Here is a 24,448-nt window from a genome sequence, read left to right on the forward strand (position 1 = left end):
GATTTTCCCTCATGGCCGCCCCTCCTGTCCCCTCACGATCTCCCTTCACCTTTCATGGCAACCTCTCCTGTCCCCTCAGGATCTCCCCTCATGACCACCCCACCTCTCCCCTCATGATCTTCCCTATGGCTGCCCCTGCTCTCCCCTCATGATCTCCCCTCATCTTTCATGGCTGTCCCTCCTGTCCCCTCACAATCTCCCCTCGCGCCTCATGACCGCCCCGCTTCTCCCCTCATGATCTTCCCTCATGGCTGCCCCTGCTCTCCCCTCACAATCTCCCCTCACCCCTCATGGCTGTCCCTGCTCTGCCCTCATGATCTCCTCTCACCCCTCATGAACATTTATCAAAAAACTTTCCTAGTAATTAACCCAATTCTCTCTGTCTCCCTCTGCTTCCTTTGGTTCTGTATTTCATTCTATAATAACCTACAAGAACCTGCTAAACATCTCCTCTCAGCCCTTGGAGCTGCATTTACCATCTCACCAGGATACTCATGCCAGCAAAGAATCCTGAATAAGATTTTCACCACCGTCTGTGTGACTTGGACACAAAAGGCTGATTTTAGCTACCAGACTCTCAAGACTAGGAGGACTCATGTGGCCCAAAGTTCAAGGGTTTTTTTAACATATTTATTTACATTCATGACCTCTCCCTACTAGCTTTGCTTCACATATATTCTTTAAATCTCACATATACACCTCAGAGATACCTGTAATAATACAGCAAATTCAAGCGGTTTTAAGGAGCCACCTGCCAAACACTGTCTCTAAGGAATCTTTAAAAAATGCTCAACTAAACATTTTTGTGTTTTTATCTTTTATTAGAAGTTGAAGCTCTAAATTATACTTTTGCTGTCCAGCTCTGAGTTCCCTTGAATTTGCTGATAAACTGAAGGATGACCTTGCAGAGGGCACCCGTCTGCAGTCCTAGCTCTTTCGGAGCTGGACCATAAACATGTAACGTAACAGCTGTGTGCTTCACTTTCCCACCTAGAAAAAGACACCCTTCCTCCTGCACACTGCCAGGCTTCAGAGCATCCTGGCAAGGTTGGTTTTTTTTTGGGAGGTGGAGAGGGAGCTGCAGGGTTGCTATGAACACTCCTTAAGACACGTTTACAAAGGAACAGAAAAAACTTCAACTATTGGTGTCCTTTGCAGCAGCAATTTATAAGTCAAGTTCTATGTTTCATTACTGTGGTAAGTACTTTCTAAGTCAACAACTGTTTCTTTGTTTCTTCCAGTATGACTTAATTTTAATGAGCTTGGTGATTTCTTACTATGTTGCCTACTCTCAAAAGTTAGCAAAATACTGTTAAGAAAACTTTTACATCCTTTAGAAGATTCACCCTGGTGGCAGAAAACTTTCAATTAGGTTTAAAAAAAATATGTCAACAAATGGACATGAAAGCAAGTGTTGAAGCTCTTCAGCTTACACTGAAGACCAAGCATTTTAAAATACAATGTTTTATAAACAGAATAATTATGGGCCTACTGTGAAACAGTTGATCTGCCAACAACTTTCAAATATTTGCATTTGCTTCATGTCTGAAACCCAAATATAGTAAAGGCTAAATACCTTATTGTTGTTCTATATGTTGAAATGCAATGCTGTTTACAGGGTATAGACATTTATAGACATTTAAGGAACGAGCCTACTGGGCCAAACCAAATATCCATGTAGACCAATATCCTGCCATTAACTGTATTCATGAAGTGGATGCCTAGGAAGCAGTAGGAATAGGGTGGGCATATTCCTAACACTTCTGCAGATTTTTTACACCTAAGCAATCCTTTTGAGCTCTGGGTCAACTGAAGTCAGTTTCTGTGCACTCAGCCTCATATGCTTCTCTTGTGAACCTGCCCAGTTTTCCTTAGAAGCAATACAAACTCTGAGTGCCTCCAATGCCCTTTGTCAACGAGTTGTACAGCTCTATTACCCATGGCAGTAGTCATTTTATTGCTCTGAAACAGGATCCCACTAGCTTAATTCATGATTTTTATTTTTTTTTTAATTGGTCCTTGTAGTTCCTGCAGTTGAAAAGATGATTTTGTACTTTTATCATATCCCTTCGTGATTTTTTCTAGACCTGAACAGTCCTAGTTTACTAGTAAGGAAGTTATATTTTCGATCACCCCACAGCTCTTCTCTAAACCTCTTCCAGTTCTAGTTTACTTTTTTTTTTGATGCAGTAGATAACAGGACCAGCATGGAGAACTTATACAGTATTTTAATTCTTTCGACCCTTTTCTATGCCAAGTAATATTCTTTTTCTATAAGTAATACTAGAGATTTCCATCTGACTTGTAATCTTTCTGTGTTCTTTTTTCCTCATCTTTAAAGCAGATATAACATAAAATACTTCTCTCACGAGATTGTTAAGAAGATTAATGGGATTAGTTTACTCTTAGTGACATAAGGAACACACTTCATACCTCATCTGCCTGCTGGACCAAGAGACGCACTGTTTAGGAAGTATCTAAATGGAATAGCAGAATGGCACAGCTTAGATCTAAAGACATCTCTGAAAATGTAAAATAGAATACAATGTAGAACCGAAGGACAACTGACTGAATTTTAGTTCTTGGAGTATGGGACACGGTGGGGGAGGGAGGAGGGAGGGCGGGAAATGAGGAAAGGAAAAAAAAAAAGCCTACTGGAAGAGAAGTCCCAATTATATATTTCTCCTGGAAAGGTTGCCAAGGAAGGGAAACTTCTTCATAACTACTGACTATAACTACTACAAAAAATGATGAATATTGATAATAAAGACATTTCTGAAACTGAATTACTGGAAAATCTTCTCATCTTTTCAATCTGACAAAACAGTATGGAAGGGACTTCATTGTGTTACCCTTTGTGCAGTAATTTCTCATGGCATATAAATCACATTAAAGCTAAGGTTTTAGCTAATTTTCAACAACTCCAAGACTGAAACTAAAAGACTAAATGACCCTAATTCATAGATTAGCTTCATTTGACATTGGATGTGTAGCTTTTGAAATGCTGATGTCCTTTTTCAGGTTAAAGACATTATAATTGAAAGAAGAGACGTTTTCATCTTTAATGTACATATGCAACAGCAACGAAAAGCAAGCAGCTGCTGTTGTGGATCATAGTTACCATAGCAATGCATTCTCATAGTCACTTAGAGATTCATTTATAATAATAGCAGCTTTACTAAAGAAGAATGAAGAAGTTGCCAACAGCATTAATGTGATTTCCTGTATTGCAGATTCTTGCTGTTTACAATAAGATGATAGCTTTATTAACAGATGGACAGTCACCACTGAAGGAACATGATGAAGTAAATTAGGTAGTTGGTTTTCAGTTCCTTTCTTCCAACCTGAATAATTACTTGTAAATAAGCCTCTGAAATCAGTAACATCAGACCCAGGACAACTCACTAAAACCCCAAGCCATTGCCTAATTAATGATGATCTATTAAATTTGGTGCATTCTTGAGGTTCATACTTACAGACAAAAATACTAAAAATAAGAATAACTTTCATGGGCCCACAATTTCCATGCCATAAAAATTCTGATTACTATAAAACTTGCAGACAGATCATTGAGTGGTATATAGGAAGAAAGGAAAAAAATACCCCTAAGCCTTCCTAGCAGACAAACCTGAAAATCCACTTTAAGCAATGATACATTTAAATAATCAGATATTATCAAATGCTATAGAATACTTCTACATAGGATGAATTGAACAAAACCAAGCTACACATAAAAGTAGCAAAATTCTGCACTGAAAGAAAAGATCTTAGCTGTTTATGGTAAAAATGGTTTGATGATGAAAACAAAATCTTTGCTTTCACTGAGAGATTTCAAAATTTCCACAAGAAACAAATTTAAAAAACTTCAGAAAATAACATAGGTACTCCCACCTTGTTGTTACACCAATATAAAGGCCATACTGCATGAAATCAGAATAAAGATAGATGTTGACTTTAAAGCACAAAAATAATGACCATCCTTAATCTATAATTGAAGATGCAAGGAAAGAAAAAGAACTTTAAAATACTTTTGCAGCTTTTGATATTCAAGTTCAGTACTATAATCAGCAAATGTATCATGATGATCAAGCACATTTGCTAGGATGTTGATTCAGCAAAATTACCTGTAACATTGTTCAGCTGTTCGAAGCGTGTAATACTTAGACAGCAATTACAGGAAGAAGAAATTGAGGAAAAACATCAAATTACTCAGGGCAAAAATTCTACAGAACCAGTATTTCTGTGTTATGCTGAAGTATGTGTAGTCTGTTATCTGCATGAAATTCACCCCAACTAAAAAACTGATGTTTTATTTACAAAAAAATGTAATTTTGTTGCTTTTTTCCATTTTTTGCTTTCACTCTAAGCAGCAATTAGTACATAGGCAATTTAAACACCAATTTACTTCAATTGTGTACTGGTTAAAGAAGGACACTCCTCCCACTTCCCATATGACAGATTAAACTAAACCACCTTTTAGGTGTTATTTTTCCAGAACCACAATGCTAATTTCATTTTGCTGTATAGCAAGTGGTACAACATGATAAAATAGATTTTGAATCTGCAGAAGGTAGAACACAGAACAGAGGTTATGCTACATGTCCTTAGAAAACTTCAAGCAGTGTCCCTCCCTCTTGGTCTCTAAGACAACTGGAATAAATGGTTGGCTGTACAAGACAGTTTATGCAGCCCAGCCATATATCCAGATTTCTTCAGGAATGTTCTCTTTTCTGCCAAAAGATCAAATTTTAAAGATGTCTGAGGATATTGAATGTTTGTCCAATCTGTGGATATCCCCCAACATAAAAAGGCAAAATATTCAGAAATCTCTGGCATTGCTCGCTGCAGCCATTCCTGTGACACAGGCTGTGTATGCAGTCAGTCTGATGCATGTGAACAGAAATACATAAACTCTTGATTATAAAGGTGTGGAACTTAGAATTTCTCTTCCTGGAACATCTTTCAGACTTGCTTGGTTAAAGTGACAATGACCTCTACTTTGAAAGTGGCAAGGTGATTCTGTAATTGAATTGGGGAATGAATCTCTAGCCAATTTAAAAACAAACAAATACAACCCCAAAAGGATACTCTAGATGATTTTCAGTATCTGCAAGAATTTTGAGACACTTGTGCTTTTGGACAGCTGCTCATTCTGCAGTTTGAAATAGAAGAGCTTAGAGTGAAGTGCCTTAGTAAGCCAGAGTCTGTCATCAGTCCTTTACATAGAGTTGCTGGATTATCTTTTCATTCTAAACTGTTTAAATTCTGGGCAGTTGTTTGTTTTGTCTGTGGAGAGAAAAGGCTTGGATTTATTCAAATCTTCTTTCAAATCAATATACTAGTTAATTTGATGTTGTATAAGATGTCTCTGTAGCCATACAGTCTGCGATTTTCATGAAGCCTATTGATGTCTCTGAAAAGGGTGGGAACATATTATGTCCACTTTTATTAAAAGTCTGTGCATAACTCCATTACAACATTGTTATGGGAGATGTAAAAAATCCATATATGGAGCCAGCAATAATAGGTAACTGTCAGAATGACACTTCACAGCATACAGCAAACTGAGACCCTATTGCTGAGGTACTGCAAAGAAGCCTCTAACTGCACTAACCTGCTATACATCAGAGAACTCCACTGTTGGTCTGTATTTTCATTCCAGTCACTGGAATCTTTGATGAATTACACTGTCATATATAATGAAGCCTTCAGAGGAAAACTACTGTAATTTTCTTTTTGAAGCTTAGTCAGAAGGTGGCAACTGCAGAAAAACAAGAAATATGTGCATTATAGTGTATTATACAGTTTATCTTGCATTACCCTGCACCTTGAAATGAATTCCCCTCTCCCCTTGAAATAGATCATTCACAAATCAGGCTTTTTAAACGTTACAGTATGTATGTGTCATTCTTGCAGAATTAACCATGTTTTACTCAGTGGCTCTCCCTCCTTTGCTCTTTATCTACCAACTCTGCCACAACATTATTTTTTTTTCCACTTTTCAGTCTTCAGTTCCATCTTCCTTTCAGTCTCCTTCACTTCTTTAAGCAAAATTAAAGAAGTCTGTGAAACCAAATTACAGTCACATTGTATAAAAAGGCAGCCTCCACCTTCTATCCCTCAGAAACAACCTCAGTCTCCAATGAATACCAATGAACCCAGAAATAGCAACTTTTATGTAACTCAGAACAAGTTTTCTGATCTGTTTAAAACCAGCAGATTTATTTGTTTATGGATTTGCAATGTCAAATACTTTAAGAACATGACATTGTTGTTGGAAAAGCATATTAGTCAAAATTATTTAAAAGATTCTTTGTACTTTAAAATGTTTTCATCTAGTAAAAATTAAAATATTCTATTCACATTCACAAAGATCAAGCTGTTTCCCTGTAACTGTGCAAATGAGAAAGCTTGAGAAATAAGCAATGTAGAAATGAATGTTAATTCAATATATTTGTTTATATTTGGATTTGTTAGTGACTTAGTAAGTTACAGACTAAATGTTGTTAAATGAAAAAACACTGCCAGCATGTAAAGAAGACCAAATGTGTTTGGCTAGTGAGTTTGGAGTTTACTTCCAGCAAAAAAAATTAGTTCACCTTTCAGGATCTATTATTACTATTTGAAATGTGGCATCAAGAGTGCGTGCACAAATGAAGACTTGGGTTTGGTGCTGGTCAACATCTTTGTCAGTGACATGGACAATGGGATTAAGTGCACCCTCAGCAAATTTGCTGATGACACCAAGCTGTGTGGTGCAGTCAACACACTGGAGGGAAGGGATGCCACCCAGAGGAACCTTGACACGCTTGAGAGGTGGGCCGGTGCCAACCTCATGAAGTTCAATAAAGCCAAATGCAAGGTCCTGCACCTGGGTCAGGGCAAGCCCAAGCACAAATACAGGCTGGGTGGAGAATGGATTGAGAGCTGCTTTGAGGAGAAGGACTTGGGGTGTTTGTTGATGAGAAGCTCAACATGACCTGGCAATGTGCATTTGCAGCCCAGAAAGCCAATCATATGCTGGGCTGCATCGAAAGAGTATGCCCAACAGGTCGAGGGAGCTGATCCTGCCCCTCTACTCTGCTCTCGTGAGACCCCACCCGTAGTACTGCATCCAGCTCTGGGGCCCCCAACACAAGAGGGACGTGGATCTGCTTGAGCTAGTCCAGAGGAGGGCCACAAAGATCATCAGAGGGATGGAGCACCTCTCCTATGGAGACAAGCTGAGAAAGTTCGGGTTGTTCAGCCTGAAGAGGAGACGGTTCATGGGAGACCTTAGAGCAGCCTTCCAGTACCTAAAAGGAGGCCTATAAGCAAGCTGGAGAGGGGCTTTTTACAAGGCCAAAGGGAATGGCTTTAAGCTGAAAGAGGGTAGATTCAGATTAGACATTAGTAAGAAGGTCCTTACTGTAAGGGTGGTGAGACACTGGAATGGATTGCCTAGAGAAACTGTTGCTGCCCCATCCCTGGCAGTGTCCAAAGCCAGGCTGGATGGGGCTTTAAGCAGCATGGTCTAGTGGAAGGTGTCCCTGTCCATGGCACGGGGGTGTGGAACTAGATGATCTTTAAGGTCCCTTCCAACCCAAACCATTCTATGATATAAATGCCAAAATACAGTATATTTGGAGATAACTGCATGCTAATGTAAAAAGAGAAATGTACTTCCAATATTCTAGATACTAAGCACTTAAATTTATGTATCATGTAAATGAAATAACTGGAAATTATCCAGTCTGCTACACTTCTTCCCCCAATGATCGTATCCCCACTGCACGTTTGAGACTGAATAGATAATATGCAGGTTCTTTTTAACTCGAGAGAGCACAGGCTGACTTGAAGAAAAGCAGAGATTAAGACTTTTACCTTTTTTTCTTCTTAATGTCTTTCACTCTGTTCTGTGCTAGTTTTACACAATGGTTCTTAATCTGTGGCCAGTAACATCGACACCATTGACAGGGAAAGACTGTGACCGCAGCCTGCACAGCACACTACATTCTTCACCCAGCTGGCTTGCTGGCTGCAACGTGTAGGTTCTTCCCCCGCTATTTAGCATGCGATGAACACACCTCAAAGGATCGGTGTAGTCCCACAATAAAACGAAGGCATTATAAACCACCCGAACTGCCCCTTGCCAGCACTAGAATTTGAAACCAGAAAACCTTTCCCGTGGCCCCAGCGAAGCAAACTGGTTTGTGCAGTTGGATTCAGCGTATCGGTTGTTTGTAAATTACAGAGCTGTGTGAGGTGTTCCGCAGGCAATTCAGTACTGTGCTGCTTTCCTGATGGAAAGCACCGTAAGCGGGGCACGAAAGGCAGGGACGCAGTCCCCGCAGCCCGCCGGGCACCAGCCAGCCCCGCACCGCACGGGCCATGCCCTTCCCGAGGGCGAGAGGCCGGGTCCCGCACCGCCTGGGCGTACCGGGCACCGCGATGCGCGCCAGCGAGCCGCCGCTTAGCGGCAGGCCTGAGCCGCGCTGCCGCCGCCACCGCCGCGCGGGGCTATACCGGCGGGACCGCGAGGGTCACCCGCGGGTGCGAGGGGGCAGCGGCCGGGCCACGCGGGATGATGGGAACCGCACTTGCAGCAGCGAGGTCGGTGCTGCCAGACGCGTGGCACGGCTGGCAGCTCACGAACTCCTCCACCCCGCGCCTCGGGGCGGGTGGCGAACAACATGGCGGCCGCGCCACCGGACCCCGCCGCCCCCTGGCCGGGCGGCTCCGGAGTCCGGCGGGGGCCGCGGGGGGGGCGGGGGAGGGCGGGAAGGGCGGCTCGCCCCGCCCCCCGCCCCGCCCCTTCCCCAGCGCTCGCGCACGGCCCTCCCCGAGCCCCGCCCTCCTCGTGCGCGTGGCGGCCCCTCCCTCCCTCCAGCTCTGGGGCCGCACGCGAGCTCGCCGCGTCACGGGCAGCCAACCACCGCGGCCGCCGGCGCTCGCGCGAGGCCCCTCCCCGGGTTGGGGAGTGGGGGGGGGCGGGGGCAGCGGCGGGAGGAGGGGACCCCCTCCGGAGGCGGGCGGCCCGCGCACACCTCCGCGGCGGCGGCGCGAGCGGCGGCGGCGGCGGCGGCGTCGGAGCCCCTCCCCTGGGGGCGGGGCCGGCCGGGCCGGCGGGCTGCTGGCACCTCCCCCCCCTCCCCTCCCCTCCCCCTCCCCGCCGTCCCCTCAGTAACTTGGCTGCCTTTTATCGGGCGAGCGGCGAGGCGGAGAGTTTATTGGTGCCGGAGCTGCGGCGCGGCCGGGGCGTGGAGCGAGCGCGGCACTGGGCTGGGAGCCCGGCCGGCCCGGCCCGGGACGATGCTGCGGCTGGTGTCGCTGAAGTTGGGGCGGCTGTACCGCTACGTGAAGCTGGCGGTGCTGGGCAGCCTGGCGGCGGCGCTGGTGCTGAACACGCACTCGCTGCTGGCCTCGCTGCAGCGCAACGAGCTGTCGGAGCGGCGCTTCTTGCAGCTCAATAAGTGCCCGGCCTGCTGGGGCACCAGCTGGTGCCGCAAGTTCCTCAACGGGCAGCTGCGGCTGGAGAGCTGGGGCCGCCTGCGCCTCTTCGACTTCTTCAACGTCAAGAACGTCTACTTCGCGCGGTACGGGGAGCCCCGCGAGGGCAGCCGCCGCGTCGTCCTCAAGCGCCTGGGCTCCGCGCAGGAGCTCGCCGACATCGACACCAAGATCTGCCGCCGCGCCACCGGCAGGGGCCGCTGCGACCTCCTCCAGGCCCTGCACGCCACCGAGTTCGCTAGCCTCAACGGCGACGTGCGGCTCCTCACCCCCGACGCCGTGGAGGGCTGGTCGGACCTGGTGCACTGCCCCTCGCAGCGCCTGCTCGACCGCCTGGTCCGCCGCTACGCCGAGACCAAGGACTCAGGCAGCTTCCTGCTGCGCAACCTGAAGGACTCGGAGCGCATGCAGCTCCTCATCACCCTCGCCTTCAACCCCGAGCCGCTGGTCCTTCAGGTAAGCGCGTCCGACGGCACCGGCAGCGCCCGGGTGGGTCGCCGCCTGCTCTCCTTGGTGCTGCACAGCCGCCCCCGCCTGCCGCGGCCGGGCCGGGCCCCGCGGGCCCCTTGCTGGCAGCCCCGTCCCCGCCGAGCGGCCTCCCTGGGCCCCTCGCCGTGGCCGGGGTCTCCTTTGCCGCCGCGCCGGACGCACGCAGCTGTGCCCGTGGGCAGGGGAGCGGTGTTCCCGGGAAGCTGGCCTCAAACAGCCCCGGAAGGCCGAGGCCCTTCTCTTTTCCTTAACAGTGACTCTTATGTAAAGGTATCAGCTGGGCGGGCTGAGGAGGGGGTCTCCGATTCCCACTCTGGGCAGGAGGCGTTTCTTTATCTCACGTAGTCTCGTAGTCTGTCTTTCTTTCTCAAAGACTTCGTTACATTTTTCCCGGTTTGTTTTCCTCTACGGTGCTGCTGTGCTCCAAGGCGTTAACTCCTTCTCCATCCTTCTTGCCTTTCTCATCTAGGCAGGGAGCTTGCTTGTCCGCTCGGCAGCGGACGGTGAAAGCAGGCAGCTATTCTGCAGGAAGCAAGGCGGGGTGGCATGCTGAAAGGCAGATAGATGCTTTCTGGTGGATTTATCTCTTTCTTACAGTTGTTTGACTTTAATCCTGTGGCGTCTCCCGTAATACATATACTCCTAGGCAGCTATGGGAATCGGTGATTAGTTTCTTACGGTGTAGTTTAGTAGATAGTGGGTATAAACTTTAATGTTGTTGCACCTTCCCTGTCAAAAACTGACTCATGCTATGTCGTGTTCATATGGGAACTAAATATAATTTTTGTTTTCCTGTTGGTAAAAATTAGAAATAGGTATTTCGTAGTCTGAAAATGGAGTGAAAAATACATGAACAGTGTTCTCTTTTCAGCAGTTCCATGTTTTATATTCTTTAATTGGGAGGACTGGTTGTGTTCGCAGGCCAGAAATTTGTGCCTTAATGTTACATAAATTTGTAGGTGAAAAATTTGTAGGAAACTGTTTTATTCCATAGCACCACTTAGTTCTTCTGTTCATATCTGTTTACATGGGGAGCTTTGTATTTCGGCTCTTCACAATACTGAGGGAACTCCAAGTATGCCTTTAGTGTGTAAGTTTGGACTCAGAATTGTTTTGACTAGCACTGAACTGTCCTTGCCTTTGTCTGATGTTTGATAAAAAAAATATTTCCAGATACGTTTGAAAGCATTGCTGCATGATTACTGTTATAAACATCTGCTGTTTCTGTAGTGAGAGGCCAAGAAATATCTAATGCTTAAAAAGCAGTGCTGCAGGCTTTGCCCTCCAGCAAATTCACCTACTGACTAATTTCTAGAAAATGTATTTATGAACTCCACTTAATTAAAAACGTGTTTTTCAGTAGTATGCCCTTCAGTGTCTCCATGTACAGCTTTTGGGTTTTATTTTCAAAGTAAGTTTACAGTTTGTTTCTCAGCAGACTTAGGGCACAGTATGTCTCTTCCCTTTCACTGTGAAGTTGCTCCTGAGCACAGTGAAAAAGGAAACTCCGCTTAAGTAAGAAAATCAAAACTGCTTTGCTTTGCCGGGTATATTTGGAAGTTCTTTGAGAATCAATTTGTTTTGGCTGCATTTCATACAGCTTACAGCTTTGGTTTGAACACTGGTTCCAACATATCGAGCGTAGACCTAGATGGCCAGAAAAGAGCTCTGTATGTTTCTTAATAATTTGTGGGGCCAATTTATTCTCTGGCACAGTTGCAGCATTTACTGTTGTGGTGTGAATCAAAGGCAGTGGCCAGCACGGGTTAATTTAAGAGCCTTCACTCCTGTCAGCTTCTTGATAAGCTGTGGATGAGCCCTGAGGCTGTCAAACAGATCTGTTCAAGAGATGAAAATCTGTGGACATGAACTTAACAAACACTTTGCTTGCCGTTTATCTTAGGGAAGGTGCTGCTGAGAGCAAAGCAGGTCAAATTGATTGGAAGTGAGGCAGCCTTTACCAGTCCGGAGTGTGGTAAAGTTGTCTGTCACTTCTTTTCAGATGAAAAGTGTTTTGCAGAGTTTTGTAAATTTTCATGAATAGGTATATCCTGGAAAGTATTTCTGGGCAACTTCAGGACAGCTTTGTGTGTTAAAACACTCTTAATGTGTTCTCCAGAAAAGTATTCATTAAGTTTGGTAATGGGTACTTTAGGTTTGAATACCTTCCCTCTGTTGGAAATGAAGTATCTTAAATATATGAATCTGAGGGAACTCTTCTCCTTTACATAATGTGTCACATACCACTCCATTGTCAGGCTTTACTTGAGAAACATGTAAGGAACAGATAATTCTGTGGTACGGAGCTATTGCAACAGCAAGATGCAAGGCATTCTTTACGAGAGGCAGAGTTATTTTCCAGAATTGGTGACTGACTGCTGAGAAGTTTGCTTGTATTTATACATAAGATATATAAAGCATCTTATGGTATAGCTTCTGCAGTATTGATGAGGGCAGATACTGGCATGGGAGTGAGACTTGTAGGCTTGTTCTAAAAATCAGCTGCTTCCAGGAAAGGAACCCTGCATGACATCATGTAAAGAATCAGATTTTATTTTTAAATAAACAAGTAGAATTTTGATGCATTTAACTGATGCTGTCTGGTTGTCACTGGAAGGGACAAGGCAAAGTATTGGTAGTTTTTGCCTTGAGCCTTTCATGAAACACAACTGTGACTGTTTAAATCACTGTCATGAATAACAGGTTTGGTTTAGAAGTGGGGATAACTTCTAAACTCTTCCGTGTTCAGTACGTTAAGTTCTGTGTTGTTTAATTAAATTATAGGAGCAGCAAAATGTAAATGGGCACTGAATTTAAAGCTTGATCTTTGATTTTTAATAGAAAATTCACTGAAGTTGTTTTCTAGAGATCGTGATTTGTGGATTACAAGACTTTTTATTAGATTGGGATTTTAGCTGGAAGCCTATTTGGAGTATGGATTATTCTTAAAGTGGTGTTGCTTACAAGCTGCATGTTGTCAGAACGGACTTGCAGCATTTGCTGTAGGAAGTTTTCAGGTGGTGCTTTAACCCATAGCATAATAAACTTTTGATACAAGTTTCTGAATAGTAGTAAACCAGCACAGTTTTGTATAGATTACTTATTGTAATCCTAACTCAATATTTGTGTGTTTTATAGCTTTCTTGTTAACCTTCTTTATCCACATTTGTTAAACAATTGCATACGTGTACTCAGTGAAGAATTTGGCCCCTTTTGCCATTTCACTTCATGGAGCAAATGGAAGGACAGCTGCCTGACTATTCTGTACAGTTTACATCTTTTATGGGTCTTAAAGTATTATTTTTACTTTTGTAACATCTCACTAAACTACTCAGTAATTAAGTTTTCTCAGATTTTTTTTATCTGAATTCACATTTGAATTAAACAACCTGTATGCGAGGGTTGAGGACAGAATGGTTTAACTGGAAATGTAAATGTTTAAGATTTAGCTTCTGATAGGTTTGGGTTTTTCTGTCCCTTTTCTAGTAGTCCTTTTCTGCAATAAAGGCAAATACTTTTTAGTAGAATAAATTCTGATCTATAATGAAAATTTGCTACATCTTTTTTATAGAAAGTTTTTTTATGTTAATATTTTTGTGTTTATATTTTGTGTTTATTTTTATGTTTGTATTTTATATAAACATGAACAGCTTATTCAGATAAAAGCAACAAAAAAACTTGCTGATGTTCCCTTCAACTCGTTTAATGGAAAACAGTATTTTAAATAGGAATCACCTGGAAGATAGGATCTGTGCATGGTATCTGATTCCTGATTGAATATCATGACTCTGTGCATCTAAATATAGGTTGGCCAAAGTTGCCTTGTGAAGAAATAGCAAAATTTTAAAAATAAATTTGATTACAGACTTAGTGCAATGTGAATATTCACTTCTTGTAGAATTCATAGAGCCAGCATGGATGTAAGTAAATTTATCCTTACCTATGACTTCTTATAAACCATCCACCTTCTAGTTTGTCTTTTAAAAATAAGTGTAGTGGAGAAACTGCTTTCATTTTTTTTTAACCATGATGTACACTCAGGTAAAGAATGATATTCAGCTTCATGAAATAACATCATTAATTTTTATCTTCACTGGCAAATAGAAACATAAATTTACCATTACAGAACCAAAAATATTGTTAATTTCAGTAGAGACTAAGGTAGTTGTTCAGTCTTCAATTCTTAGGCAAATTCCCTCCCCCCCCCCAGTTCCTGACAAGATTTTTTCCCCAAACAAAGGCACAGTTCAACAGAAAGATCTGGGGAAATGGTTGAGCTTTCTCTAGACATGCCTCATATTTTCCATAGAGCTCCTGAACTAATCTCTTATCAACCTCCAGATTTCCTATTTAGAGTCACTGTGGCTGTTAACAGTTTCTGAGCTGCTGTTGTGCCATGATAGCTGCCATGCTGTGAGCCATGGTATGCAACCATGCGTTGTCCAACACATGAAGGCCTGTGGCAAAGTCTTAAATTTTGTGTTTAAACACAAAAAACCCAAAACTATTCAAAATAAGCAAAGCCCAAAACCAGGGCAAAGTGGGGTATTCCTAGTTCTGGGGGTTGGGGAAACTACAGTATAACTGTAGTTTCAGTAATTTTTTACTGAAGTAAGGAATTGTTTCTAGATAAGAAAAGCGTGGGGTTTTGGTAAAGTGGTTGTATTCCTTCTAAGATCTTATGGTTAGCTGAAAAGACTTTACATCTGTCCTGGCAAAACTGAAACAGAAGTTCTATAAATTGTGGCAAAAGTGCATCTAGAGCTGGTTGCAATATGCAGTCTTGCCTTTGTGTTGGCTGTTGTATTGGTATACGGTGCTGCCAGATGCATTATTAAAACGACAGTGCATTTGCTTTGTTATCAAACTGTTTCAGTTTAACCCCAGCCAGCGACTAAGCACCACACAGCTGCTTGGGGATGGCAGAGAGAATTAGAAGAATAAGAGTGAGAAAACTTGTGGGTGGAGATAAAGACAGTTTAATAGGTAAAGTAAAAGCTGTGCACACAAGCAAAGCAAAACAAGGAATTCATTCACTGCTTCCCCTTGGCAGGCAGGTGTTCAGCGATCTCCAGGAGTTACCAATTACTTGGGAAGGATCTCCTCATGTGATGATTACTTGGGAAGACAAGTGCCATCACTTAAAAATGGGTTTAGAGTTTCTTCTTCCCTCAGCTTTTAATTGCTGAGCATGATGCCGTATGGTTTGGAATATCCCTTGGGTCAGTTTGGGTCAGCTGTCCGGGCTGTGTCTGCTCACTGATGGGGTGGTGGGATGAGCAGAAGAGGCCTTGGCTCTGTGTAAGGGCTGGTTAGCAGTAACAAAAACATCCCTGAACTATTAACAATGTTTCAAGCACAAATCCAAAACACAGCCCCATGCCAGCTGATATGAGGAAAATTAACTTTGTCCCAGCTAAAACCAGCACACAAAGCAAAACTGAAGTTTGCGCATGAACTTTATTATAAAAATAAAAGTAATTAGAATGCTTGCAAGTAATGTGTGTGTTGGTTTTTTTTTTTTTCAAACTATAGAAGGTGTCTGTGTGTTATACTCAGAGTGCATTAAAGCAGCTTTGTCTCAAGCTGTGGCTTTTAACAACCTGTTTAAAATGGAGAGTCTTCAGAAATGATGGTGAATGTTTGCATCTTGTATGTAAATTACAAGTCTTAAAGACTTTTTATTTTTCTGACTCTAAGAAAAAATCAAATACCTATATGGAAAATAGCAGTATTTCTGCATTTTTTTAAATAGATTGTATAAATTGTTGCCCTTCCCCCAGATACTTATTTAGCTTTCTAAATAGTTAAGCTTAGTGACTTTATTTTTCTCACAACTTCTGATCATCATTATTCCTTATGGGAAAAAAAACCCAAACCGAAACAAACCCAACAGCTGTATCTCTATTCCTAGTATAATTACTCTGCATGAACAGTCTGTTGCCACATAACCTAAAATTCTTCTGGTTTCTCTTCATGTCATCATTGGGGTTTCTGTTTGGTTTTGTTATGGGAAGAACAATAATTGACATCTGGTAAACATACATTAAAACATAAACTGTGATCTCTTTGAAACAATTCCTTGCGCTGAATTTACTCAAAGTAGCAATTTAGCTAAATGTTTTACAGAATTACTTTGCTGATCCACACATAACTCAGTATGAAGAAATGGCAAATTTTCTTGCCTGGGATTTCTCTTTTCTTTTTTTTTATCATACACACTGTTCTAGTCATAGGTTATTTTCTGTAGTTCTATTCTAAATACATTGGTAGAATGCATCCAGTTTTAATACTTGGTGCCTTTTAAACTTTCTACATTACTCAGTTTGGCGTTTCTGATACGCAATTCCTATGTTAAATACCAAGTAGTGGATTTAAGGCAGTTATCTGTCCTACCTGGTATGTCATCTAGTGGACTTGAATTATTTAAGTCCTGGCTCATACAAATACTTTCATTTTGATATACTGAGTAGTATTTAATATGCAGGATTTTAACATGTTGAATACTTTCCTCTGACATTTATGAAGAAGTTAAAGCCTAGTTTGTGATCAGTGGTTGCTAGTCGTGTTATCTCCAGTTGCTTTGAGGCTTTTTGATTATCTGTAATTTTGTATATGATTTCATTTTTAAGATTCACTGTATTCTGCTCCAGATGATTATAAATCAGGACTTCCTGCCTCCCCAAATTGCTTGCATGCAGTTGAACTATTTTTTTGTTTGAAAGCTATTTTTTCTTTTTGCAATAAGCTAACTATGCTTAAGGAATGTCTCTACAAGTGCTACTTTACGGGTAAATGGATTTTTTTTTCTTTCTTTTCAGGTCTTAACTTCTGTTAGAATTCTTTTTTTTTGCACTAATCAGTCAACTGACACCTGTAGAAAAGATAATTCAGAAAGCAAAGGATTTGAATTTTAGGTGTTAAAGTGAGGCTTCACTCTTTCTTGAATCCTGTTTTAAATAGTTCTAAGTATTGTGGAGAAAGGGGGTGAATTTGTTGTCTGTCCCTGAATTTCCACTGTGCGCATTTTTAAAAAGAAATGAAAAAATAGTGGTTTGTTGAATTAAAATTGAGTAACATCATACTACAAAAATATTTCACTGATTTGGTCATATTGAAAACTGAAGAGTTACTATTTGCAGTGACATATGAGTGTACATATTAGGCCAGAACTGGCTCGTACTTGTCATGTTACCATATTTAATAATCTTCCTCACATGATCAAAACTGTTTTCATTTTTTCTGGTGAAACTTTCCTACAGTGAAGACATGTCAGTAAAGTATAAGAAATGTCTAGAAATGCTTGAAGTTATTGTGGGTTAGGTATTATGATGAATGACTGTTGTAATTTGGAGGCTCCTGAGATATCACCATACAGATTTAAACAGAAATCCTCCTGATAAATTGTAACTCTTTTGCAGTTTTCAGTAATGCAGAAAAAGTGTGTTACCCCACATTCCAAACCTTGAAATACCAGTGTTGTCCATTTTCTTCTGGTATGTCTGGTGTAGAGGGGGAGCTGTGTTTTACTTGCCTGAATTAAGTAGTTAGGGCTTTTAGTCTCTTTAATTTTTCAAATTAACTTTCTGAGATAAGAGTAGGCCATCTCTGCCAGGAGTTCTTTATAGTGATATATTCCAGGCTCATAACTGAGATGTTGCAAATTTAATCTGAATATGTACTACAGACTAATATGAACAGGTAAAAACTAATACAACATTAAATTTTATTGTAGTTCTAGTGTTTAATCATTATTCATTAATTTGTTTGGAGAAATGACATACCTCTGCTAACATTGTAAAATACAACTTTTACAGTTCAAGCATTCAACTTAATCTTTGAGCAACTTCTGAGTATTTAGAGAGGTCTGTGTGGTTTTGTCCTATAGTGTGTCAGTCAAGCCTGATATGTTCCACTTGTTGGCATGAATTGTATGTAGTAACTGATTGAAATGTAATAAAACTGAACAAAAGTCAAGTAAATGAAAGCAAGCAACATAGTTTCAGTGGGAACACTAATATTTGGAATGTTGAATGAAATCCACTGGGTGTGTAGGCTATATATATGTATATGCTTAACTTCTGTGGGCTGTCAAATGATTTGGCATATAGTTGAGAATGAAATTGTTTTCATAATTCTCACCAGCATTCACAAATATGTTTGAATATGTATCTTCTAGAATGCAGATAAATTCCTGACATAAGAAGGCAGCTGCATTTAGACGGTGCTCCTTAACCTTCTTTGAGCTGAAAACTTGCCTTGTAAAATCTACTTTCCAGCTTTTCATGATTCCAGAGCTTTAGTTACTTGCCTCAGTGACTAATACAAGTGCTAGTTCTGTTTACACTGCAGAATCAACAGTACTCTGAGAGAGAACTAATTTTTTTCCATTTGAGGAAGAGGATATTATTTAAATTCTACTTGCCATGCGAGTTTGTGCCTGGGCAAACACAGTTTAGTAGGATGATTTAAGTGAAGGCGGCGTCAAGAAGAGTTTAATTTTGCCATGGAGGTAGCCAGATTCATAAGAAGTAGGAAGAGAAGTCCTCACTCTGTTTTACATGTGTCTTTTAATTTCATCATATTTAAGGTGTAGCTCTTTGTTGTTTTGTTTTCTTTAGATGGAACTCACTTTATACAAAAATTGGTAGTGACATATAGCATCATCTGGAGTAGTTTTGAAAATGCAGAGTACATTGTTTTTAATGATACATTGGAACAGTAGCTTAAAGATATCAGTTGTAAACAGGTTTGGCTTTTTTTTGGACTTGATTATTAGGATGAATTTTATGCTTGATTATGATAAACTAATATTATTTTAAGTGTTTAATTCAAAGGGGATTTGTGTTATTGCAGACTACAATAGGCCTTATCTGCTTCAGGCTGGTGAGTTTTCACTGTGTGATCTGATTCACAACTCTGAACATTTGAAACCAATGGCAGATTTGTATATCTTCTTATGTTTAAATAGATGGAAGTGAGGACAGCAAATGCACTGATAGTGTGTTTTATGCTTCTGTGAAATGATAAATTCATCCTATTCTCAATATTTATTTTGAAACTACAATGGTTTTATGGTTGTGCTTTGTTTTGTTTTTTAAGACATAAATGTAGTGGTATTCTTTCAGGAACAAACTGTTCTTTGTCCCTTTGACAGGGTTTGCTTAGGTTTTTAAGCCTTGCTTAGATATGTTGTAGCTACACTAATTAGGGCAACTGAAAGTTTTTTGTATGTGTCACTGGGAGTAGAGGGAGCGGAGGTTTTTGTTATATTAACTTTTTTAAGTTATTTTGTTAAGCTATTTTAAGCTATTTTGTTATATTAACTGTTTTCATTCTTTCTGTTAGAAACTTACACGTATTTCTTGTGAATAGAGAAAGGTAACGAAGGCCATGTTGGGTGAAGCTTTGAGCAACCTGGTCTAGCAGAAGGTGTCCCTGCCCATGGCAGCACGGTGGAACTAGATCATCTTTAAGGTCCTTTTCAACCCAAACCATTCTATGATAACAACTGTAATGAGAAAAAACTTACTAAGCTACCTGTTTGTAGTTTTTCATATGCATCACTATATTTTAAAACACATTTAAAGGCTTGATTATCTGTGGTTTCCATGGCATTTGTGTGTATATTCACAGATAAAATGTGAGTGGGTGTATCAGGATTGCAGATTCTTTTGTCAGATAGCAGGTTCTGGTTTTGAAGAAGAGCTTAATTTTTATCTCACTTGTCAAATGCATATTCAAGTACAGAATTATCTCGTTAAATATACTAATAGTAATTTGAGAATTAAAATAAAAACTAAAATAATGTTATGCATTACTACAAAGAAATCTGAGGTTTTTCGCAGCTATCTACTAAGCCTTTTTGTAATTGCAACTTGTTCATGGAAAACAAGTTCAATGACCATACAAATTGGTATCATGTCTTACTTGCTTTCAAAAGTCTAATACATGAAGAAAAATTAAAAATCCTCATGTTAAGTTACCTGCAATTTCATCTAGAAGGATGTTTTTGAAATAGAATAGTACAGAAAGATACAAATCTCTGCTTGCAAAGACAACAGATCAATTAATATTCTTGTCGAATTCACTGGGTGAGTATGAAACTGCTCAATGAGGAACTTGTACATATTTTTATCCCCTTCTTTGGCTACTGAGTTGGGTAATGAAGTGTAGATGTGGCTGTTACATGCCAGTTGGAAGGGAGCCAGAACAGAGATGTTTGTACATGTGCAGATGTTGGCAGGATTCCCTGCACTCCTGTTGTCAAAAGATCTTTTTATTGCCACAGAGTTATAAATATCTGTGTTACAGTAGGGCATGCAGATATTTTACTAGTAATTTGGGGGATGTTCACTTCTTAATAAACAAAACTGCTCCTAGAATTTCTGGTGTGCAGTGAAATTCAGTGTACTGAATGCAGGAAGATAATAGATGTGTTTTGATGATCAGTGTACCATTGTGACTAATGCTGTACTTTCAAAATCAGTTTAATCCATTACATAAATCCCTGATGCTGCTGGAAAGGAAGGGTCCTCTCTTCTGCACCTGGCTTTTCAGGCCTTGTCCTTTCCTTTTGTCAGTACTAGCATGATGTGGTGATGTGATAAGCTGGATCAGGCCACTGATCGAACTGGACACTGACCCAGCAAGTACCAGCTGCACTGCATTCCTAATCACATGAAGGAGAGGATTGAAATGAGTGTGCTGGATGGTTTGAGAGGGATGGACACTTTCACTTCCAATTGTAACATGGCATTTGGCAGGTTCAACTGTTTGTGGTTGAATTTGTATTTGGGAAGGGAAGCAAAGGCATAAGCAGAGCAGGAGTGGAGTATAAGAAAGGAGAGGGTTGAAAAAAAAGGAGTGTGGTGGTCCAGAGTGATTCTTAAAAAAAAGTATTTAGGCATCATTGCTGTAGCAATTGAATTGACTGTATTGCATTGAATGCTAATAAAATGCAGCAATACAAAAATGTTACGCACAGTTGGTGGAATTGGTTAAACCTGTGTTTATAAGAAAATGTAATCAGGTAAATTTTCTCCAATTTAAGATACAAATTTGGGTTTATAAGGTATGGATAAAGGAGACTTGCATGGGTACAGGACAGATAGGTACTCACTTTTAGACTTCCCCAATACTAAGGTGTATGGCTTTTTCCTGATAGATACTGGTAGGCAGTATTTTGAATTTTCCCATATGCCCCTTGATCCTACTCACTGGAATGAAAAATTTTTGCTTGCCCAGAGTTCTCAGGAGGTTATACCTCAGCACCAACTCATGCTTGCTTTGAGTGAAATAACATGTTCCTTTGTAAATAACTCATTTGATGAACAACAGCCACTTGTGTATTGGTTTGTTTTCATCCAGAACTGAATACAGTAATGATAAATGTTCATGAAATCTCATTTTGGTGTTGTTTATTGATGCCACAGACATGAGTTTTGTCTATATCGGTCTGTTTCTAGAATAAGTAAGGAACACTGAATTAGCATGCACTTCATTCATTGGAAGGTTATTTTGCTAACCACAAAACAAGCGAAAAAAACCCTGCCAACTTCTTAACTGTGGAATGTATCACTGGACTTGTCCTGAACTAGTGGATATTTGCCCATACTTACTACCTTCATAAATTGCCCTGAAGCCTATAGATAAAAATACTGAAGACTAGATAATATCGTTATTGCATTGTAGATTTGGTTAGTGAGAGAGATTTAGTTCTGCTCAGTTACATGGTATCACAGCTTGAAAGCATCGTACTGGTCTCGAAACTATCAAATTAGTTCTGTGTCATCCTGTGGATTTTTCACGACCAGATTCATCTATGCGGGTAGATCAGGTGATCAAAATAGAAAGAGTAGAAGTCCAGACACGTAGGCACCCCAGAAACTTTGAACCTCTTCTGTTATTTTTATGGGTCTGATGTCCTTTTGACCAACTGAGAAAGGTTAAAAGGTTCTTCTTTGCAAGGATAAACATGGTTATTTCCCCTAGAATTGTCTTCTACACTTACCATGTTAGAGGCTGGCTTAATGGTGGTTGCCACAAAGATGGCTAACTATGTCAACAATGTATATCAATTATGAATTTAATTTCTTCACATGTACTATATAGACAAGATTTGCTATGTAGAAACTTTGAAGAGTCCTTGAAAATTCCATAGAGGACATCTTGAGCCAGAATAGCGTGGAATGGATGCTCAGTTTCCAGTAGGATCCAATTATCAAATAGTATTAACACACAAACAAATGGGTATTTTTACTGTCTCAAAATTATATTTAAAATATTAAATAATTTCAGAACTGTAGATGACCAAATTGAAATGTTCTTACGTGCTCTAAGCAAGGACTGCTGAAAGCTAGGTACAAGTTAACCTGGTACTCAGCCTTCATTTTCAATATGGGATCAATTAAGGCCTCCAGAACATTTTATTAAATGCTTTAATTATATCAAACAAGAAGTATTTTAATGACCATTAAGTCATGCCTGTTCAACAAAAGCCACTTAAAAGTGAAAGTGGGCATTTTTCATTCTGCAAATAAGAAAGCTCCTATTCTTGATGAGAATAACTAGATAACAATGAACAGCATGTCCTAACATCATAAGGTGTGTAGTCAGAATGGAGATCCAATCAACTGGGAAAAATGGGAAGGGATGTTGGTGAGAAGGTGTCACTTTTTAAAGTTTTTTCCTTTAGGTTGTTAAAAGAATTGGTTTTAATTAAAAATATCAAATGCATAATTATCTTAGTGGAAAATATACTTACATTAGTACAACAGATGTGTATAAAACACCAATAGACAAAGATAGTTGATGGAATTGCGCATGTGTATGTGGGAAAAAAAAAAAGTACGTAGTGTATGGAAAGCTATATGTGGGTTGTATATTATTTCAGGTCCTCCAACTCTTCCCCTTTCATAGTCCAGCAGGGCCTTTTGCTCACATAAACATATTTTTGTGTTGTTTTTCCTTTCCCTTCAAAACTTAGAAGTATATGGAGATGTAGTGTTGATGGATATTTACAGGTGTCTTTTCTAAATATTATTGATCAGCCTTATAAATCTAAGCTGTTTTGTATTAATGAAAATTTTAAAAAATCTTTTTATATACAGAGCTTTCCATCTGATGAGGGTTGGCCGTTTGCAAAGTACTTAGGAGCATGCGGAAGAATGGTGGCTGTCAATTACGTTGGAGAAGAACTGTGGAGTTACTTTAATGCACCATGGGAGAAACGAGTGGATCTGGCCTGGCAATTAATGGAAATAGCTGAGCAGCTAACAAATAATGACTTTGAATTTGCGCTCTACCTCCTTGATGTCAGCTTTGACAACTTTGCAGTTGGACCAAGAGATGGGAAAGTTATCATTGTAGATGCAGAAAACGTTCTGGTAGCAGACAAAAGGTTAATCAGACAGAGTAAGTGTCGTCTTTTTCTCCCTTCCCCTCTCCCCATGTCTCTTCTCTCTTCTTTCTCTGTAAGCACAATATTTAAAGTGTGTGTAGCTTCTAAATACCAGTTTGGTTGGCTTTACAACTAGGCTACTAATTAACAAACTAATTAGCTTTCTTCTGCAATTAGACCACTAATTAACTTGACCAATTTGTCAATTTTACAAAGCGTTGAGTTTACCTGAACTTTGTTTCCGTACACTTTTAACCTCTGTAATGCAGTTTTAAGTGGAGAGGTGGGAGTGGAAGGAGAGATTTTGGCCGTTGGATGGGTTTGTGCAGATGGGTGAACAGATAGACGTATGGGCTGGCTGACTGTCTTGTCTACCTTCGCTGAAAGAGGTTCTTTTTTCCAGACATCTGTAAGGACAGAAGTCTTGGCATTCTATTTGCTGTGAATGGCGAGACAGTCTTACCACTCGCTTTGCCTTAGTTACGTAGCCTGCCTCTGGTTCAGTTGTTCAGATTGGTGCTCTGTAATAATGGAACTGAAGGAATGGGTAATTTTAGTGGTTTCCAGGTGGGAGTAGTGAAAATTCATTCGTCTTTCTGTCAACTGTAAAAGCTCAAAGCAGTCGCAGCAGGAGAGATGTTTGACAAAGTGGCATTACATAGGTTCATATTCCTTTATAAGGAAAACTTTGCAGACCTAAGGGCTAGAGACATTGAACATGAAACCCTGTGTTCTGCAGAAATTCATAGCAGTAGGCCAAATGTTTCCAGTTTGCTTTGGATGAATGGATTTTTTTTTTTAAGCTTTGCAAATAGATCTCATATGCTGTGCTGCTGAATGAACTTTTTTCTATCCATACACTTCTCTATGAGGAAGTATGTTGTATGGTTTTTTGTTTGTTGGTTTGGTTTTGGGGTTTTTGTTGGGGTTTTGGGGTTGGTTTGTTTTGGTTTTTTTTGTTGTTGTTCTTGTTTTGGGTTTTTTTTTTGTTTGTTTGTTTTGTTTTTTAAATTAGATTTAATATACGTTCTCAAGGAGCTTGGATTAAAATTCCTTGGGCCTACCGAG

The 24,448-nt window shown here is 40.5% G+C and overlaps 1 protein-coding gene across 4 annotated transcripts in view; it reads left to right on the plus strand.

The window, feature by feature from the left end:
* The first annotated feature begins 9,152 nt into the window (after nucleotides 1–9,152).
* The window catches only part of DIPK2A (divergent protein kinase domain 2A), a 32,790-nt gene continuing 17,494 nt past the window's right edge, over nucleotides 9,153–24,448 (plus strand). For 2 of the 4 annotated variants that reach the window (XM_030493882.1, XM_030493881.1), the window contains exons 1-2: nucleotides 9,166–9,945; nucleotides 23,091–23,394. In XM_030493882.1, coding sequence (XP_030349742.1) covers nucleotides 9,292–9,945; nucleotides 23,091–23,394 — 958 coding nt within the window. In that variant the 5' untranslated portion in view covers nucleotides 9,166–9,291. Of the gene's footprint in view, nucleotides 9,946–23,090; nucleotides 23,395–24,448 lie in introns of all 4 variants that reach the window. The other 2 variants (XM_030493883.1, XM_030493880.1) reach the window with 2 other exon arrangements.

This window comes from Strigops habroptila, chromosome 8 (assembly GCF_004027225.2).
Source record: "Strigops habroptila isolate Jane chromosome 8, bStrHab1.2.pri, whole genome shotgun sequence".
NCBI classification, from domain to species: Eukaryota; Metazoa; Chordata; class Aves; order Psittaciformes; family Psittacidae; genus Strigops; species Strigops habroptila.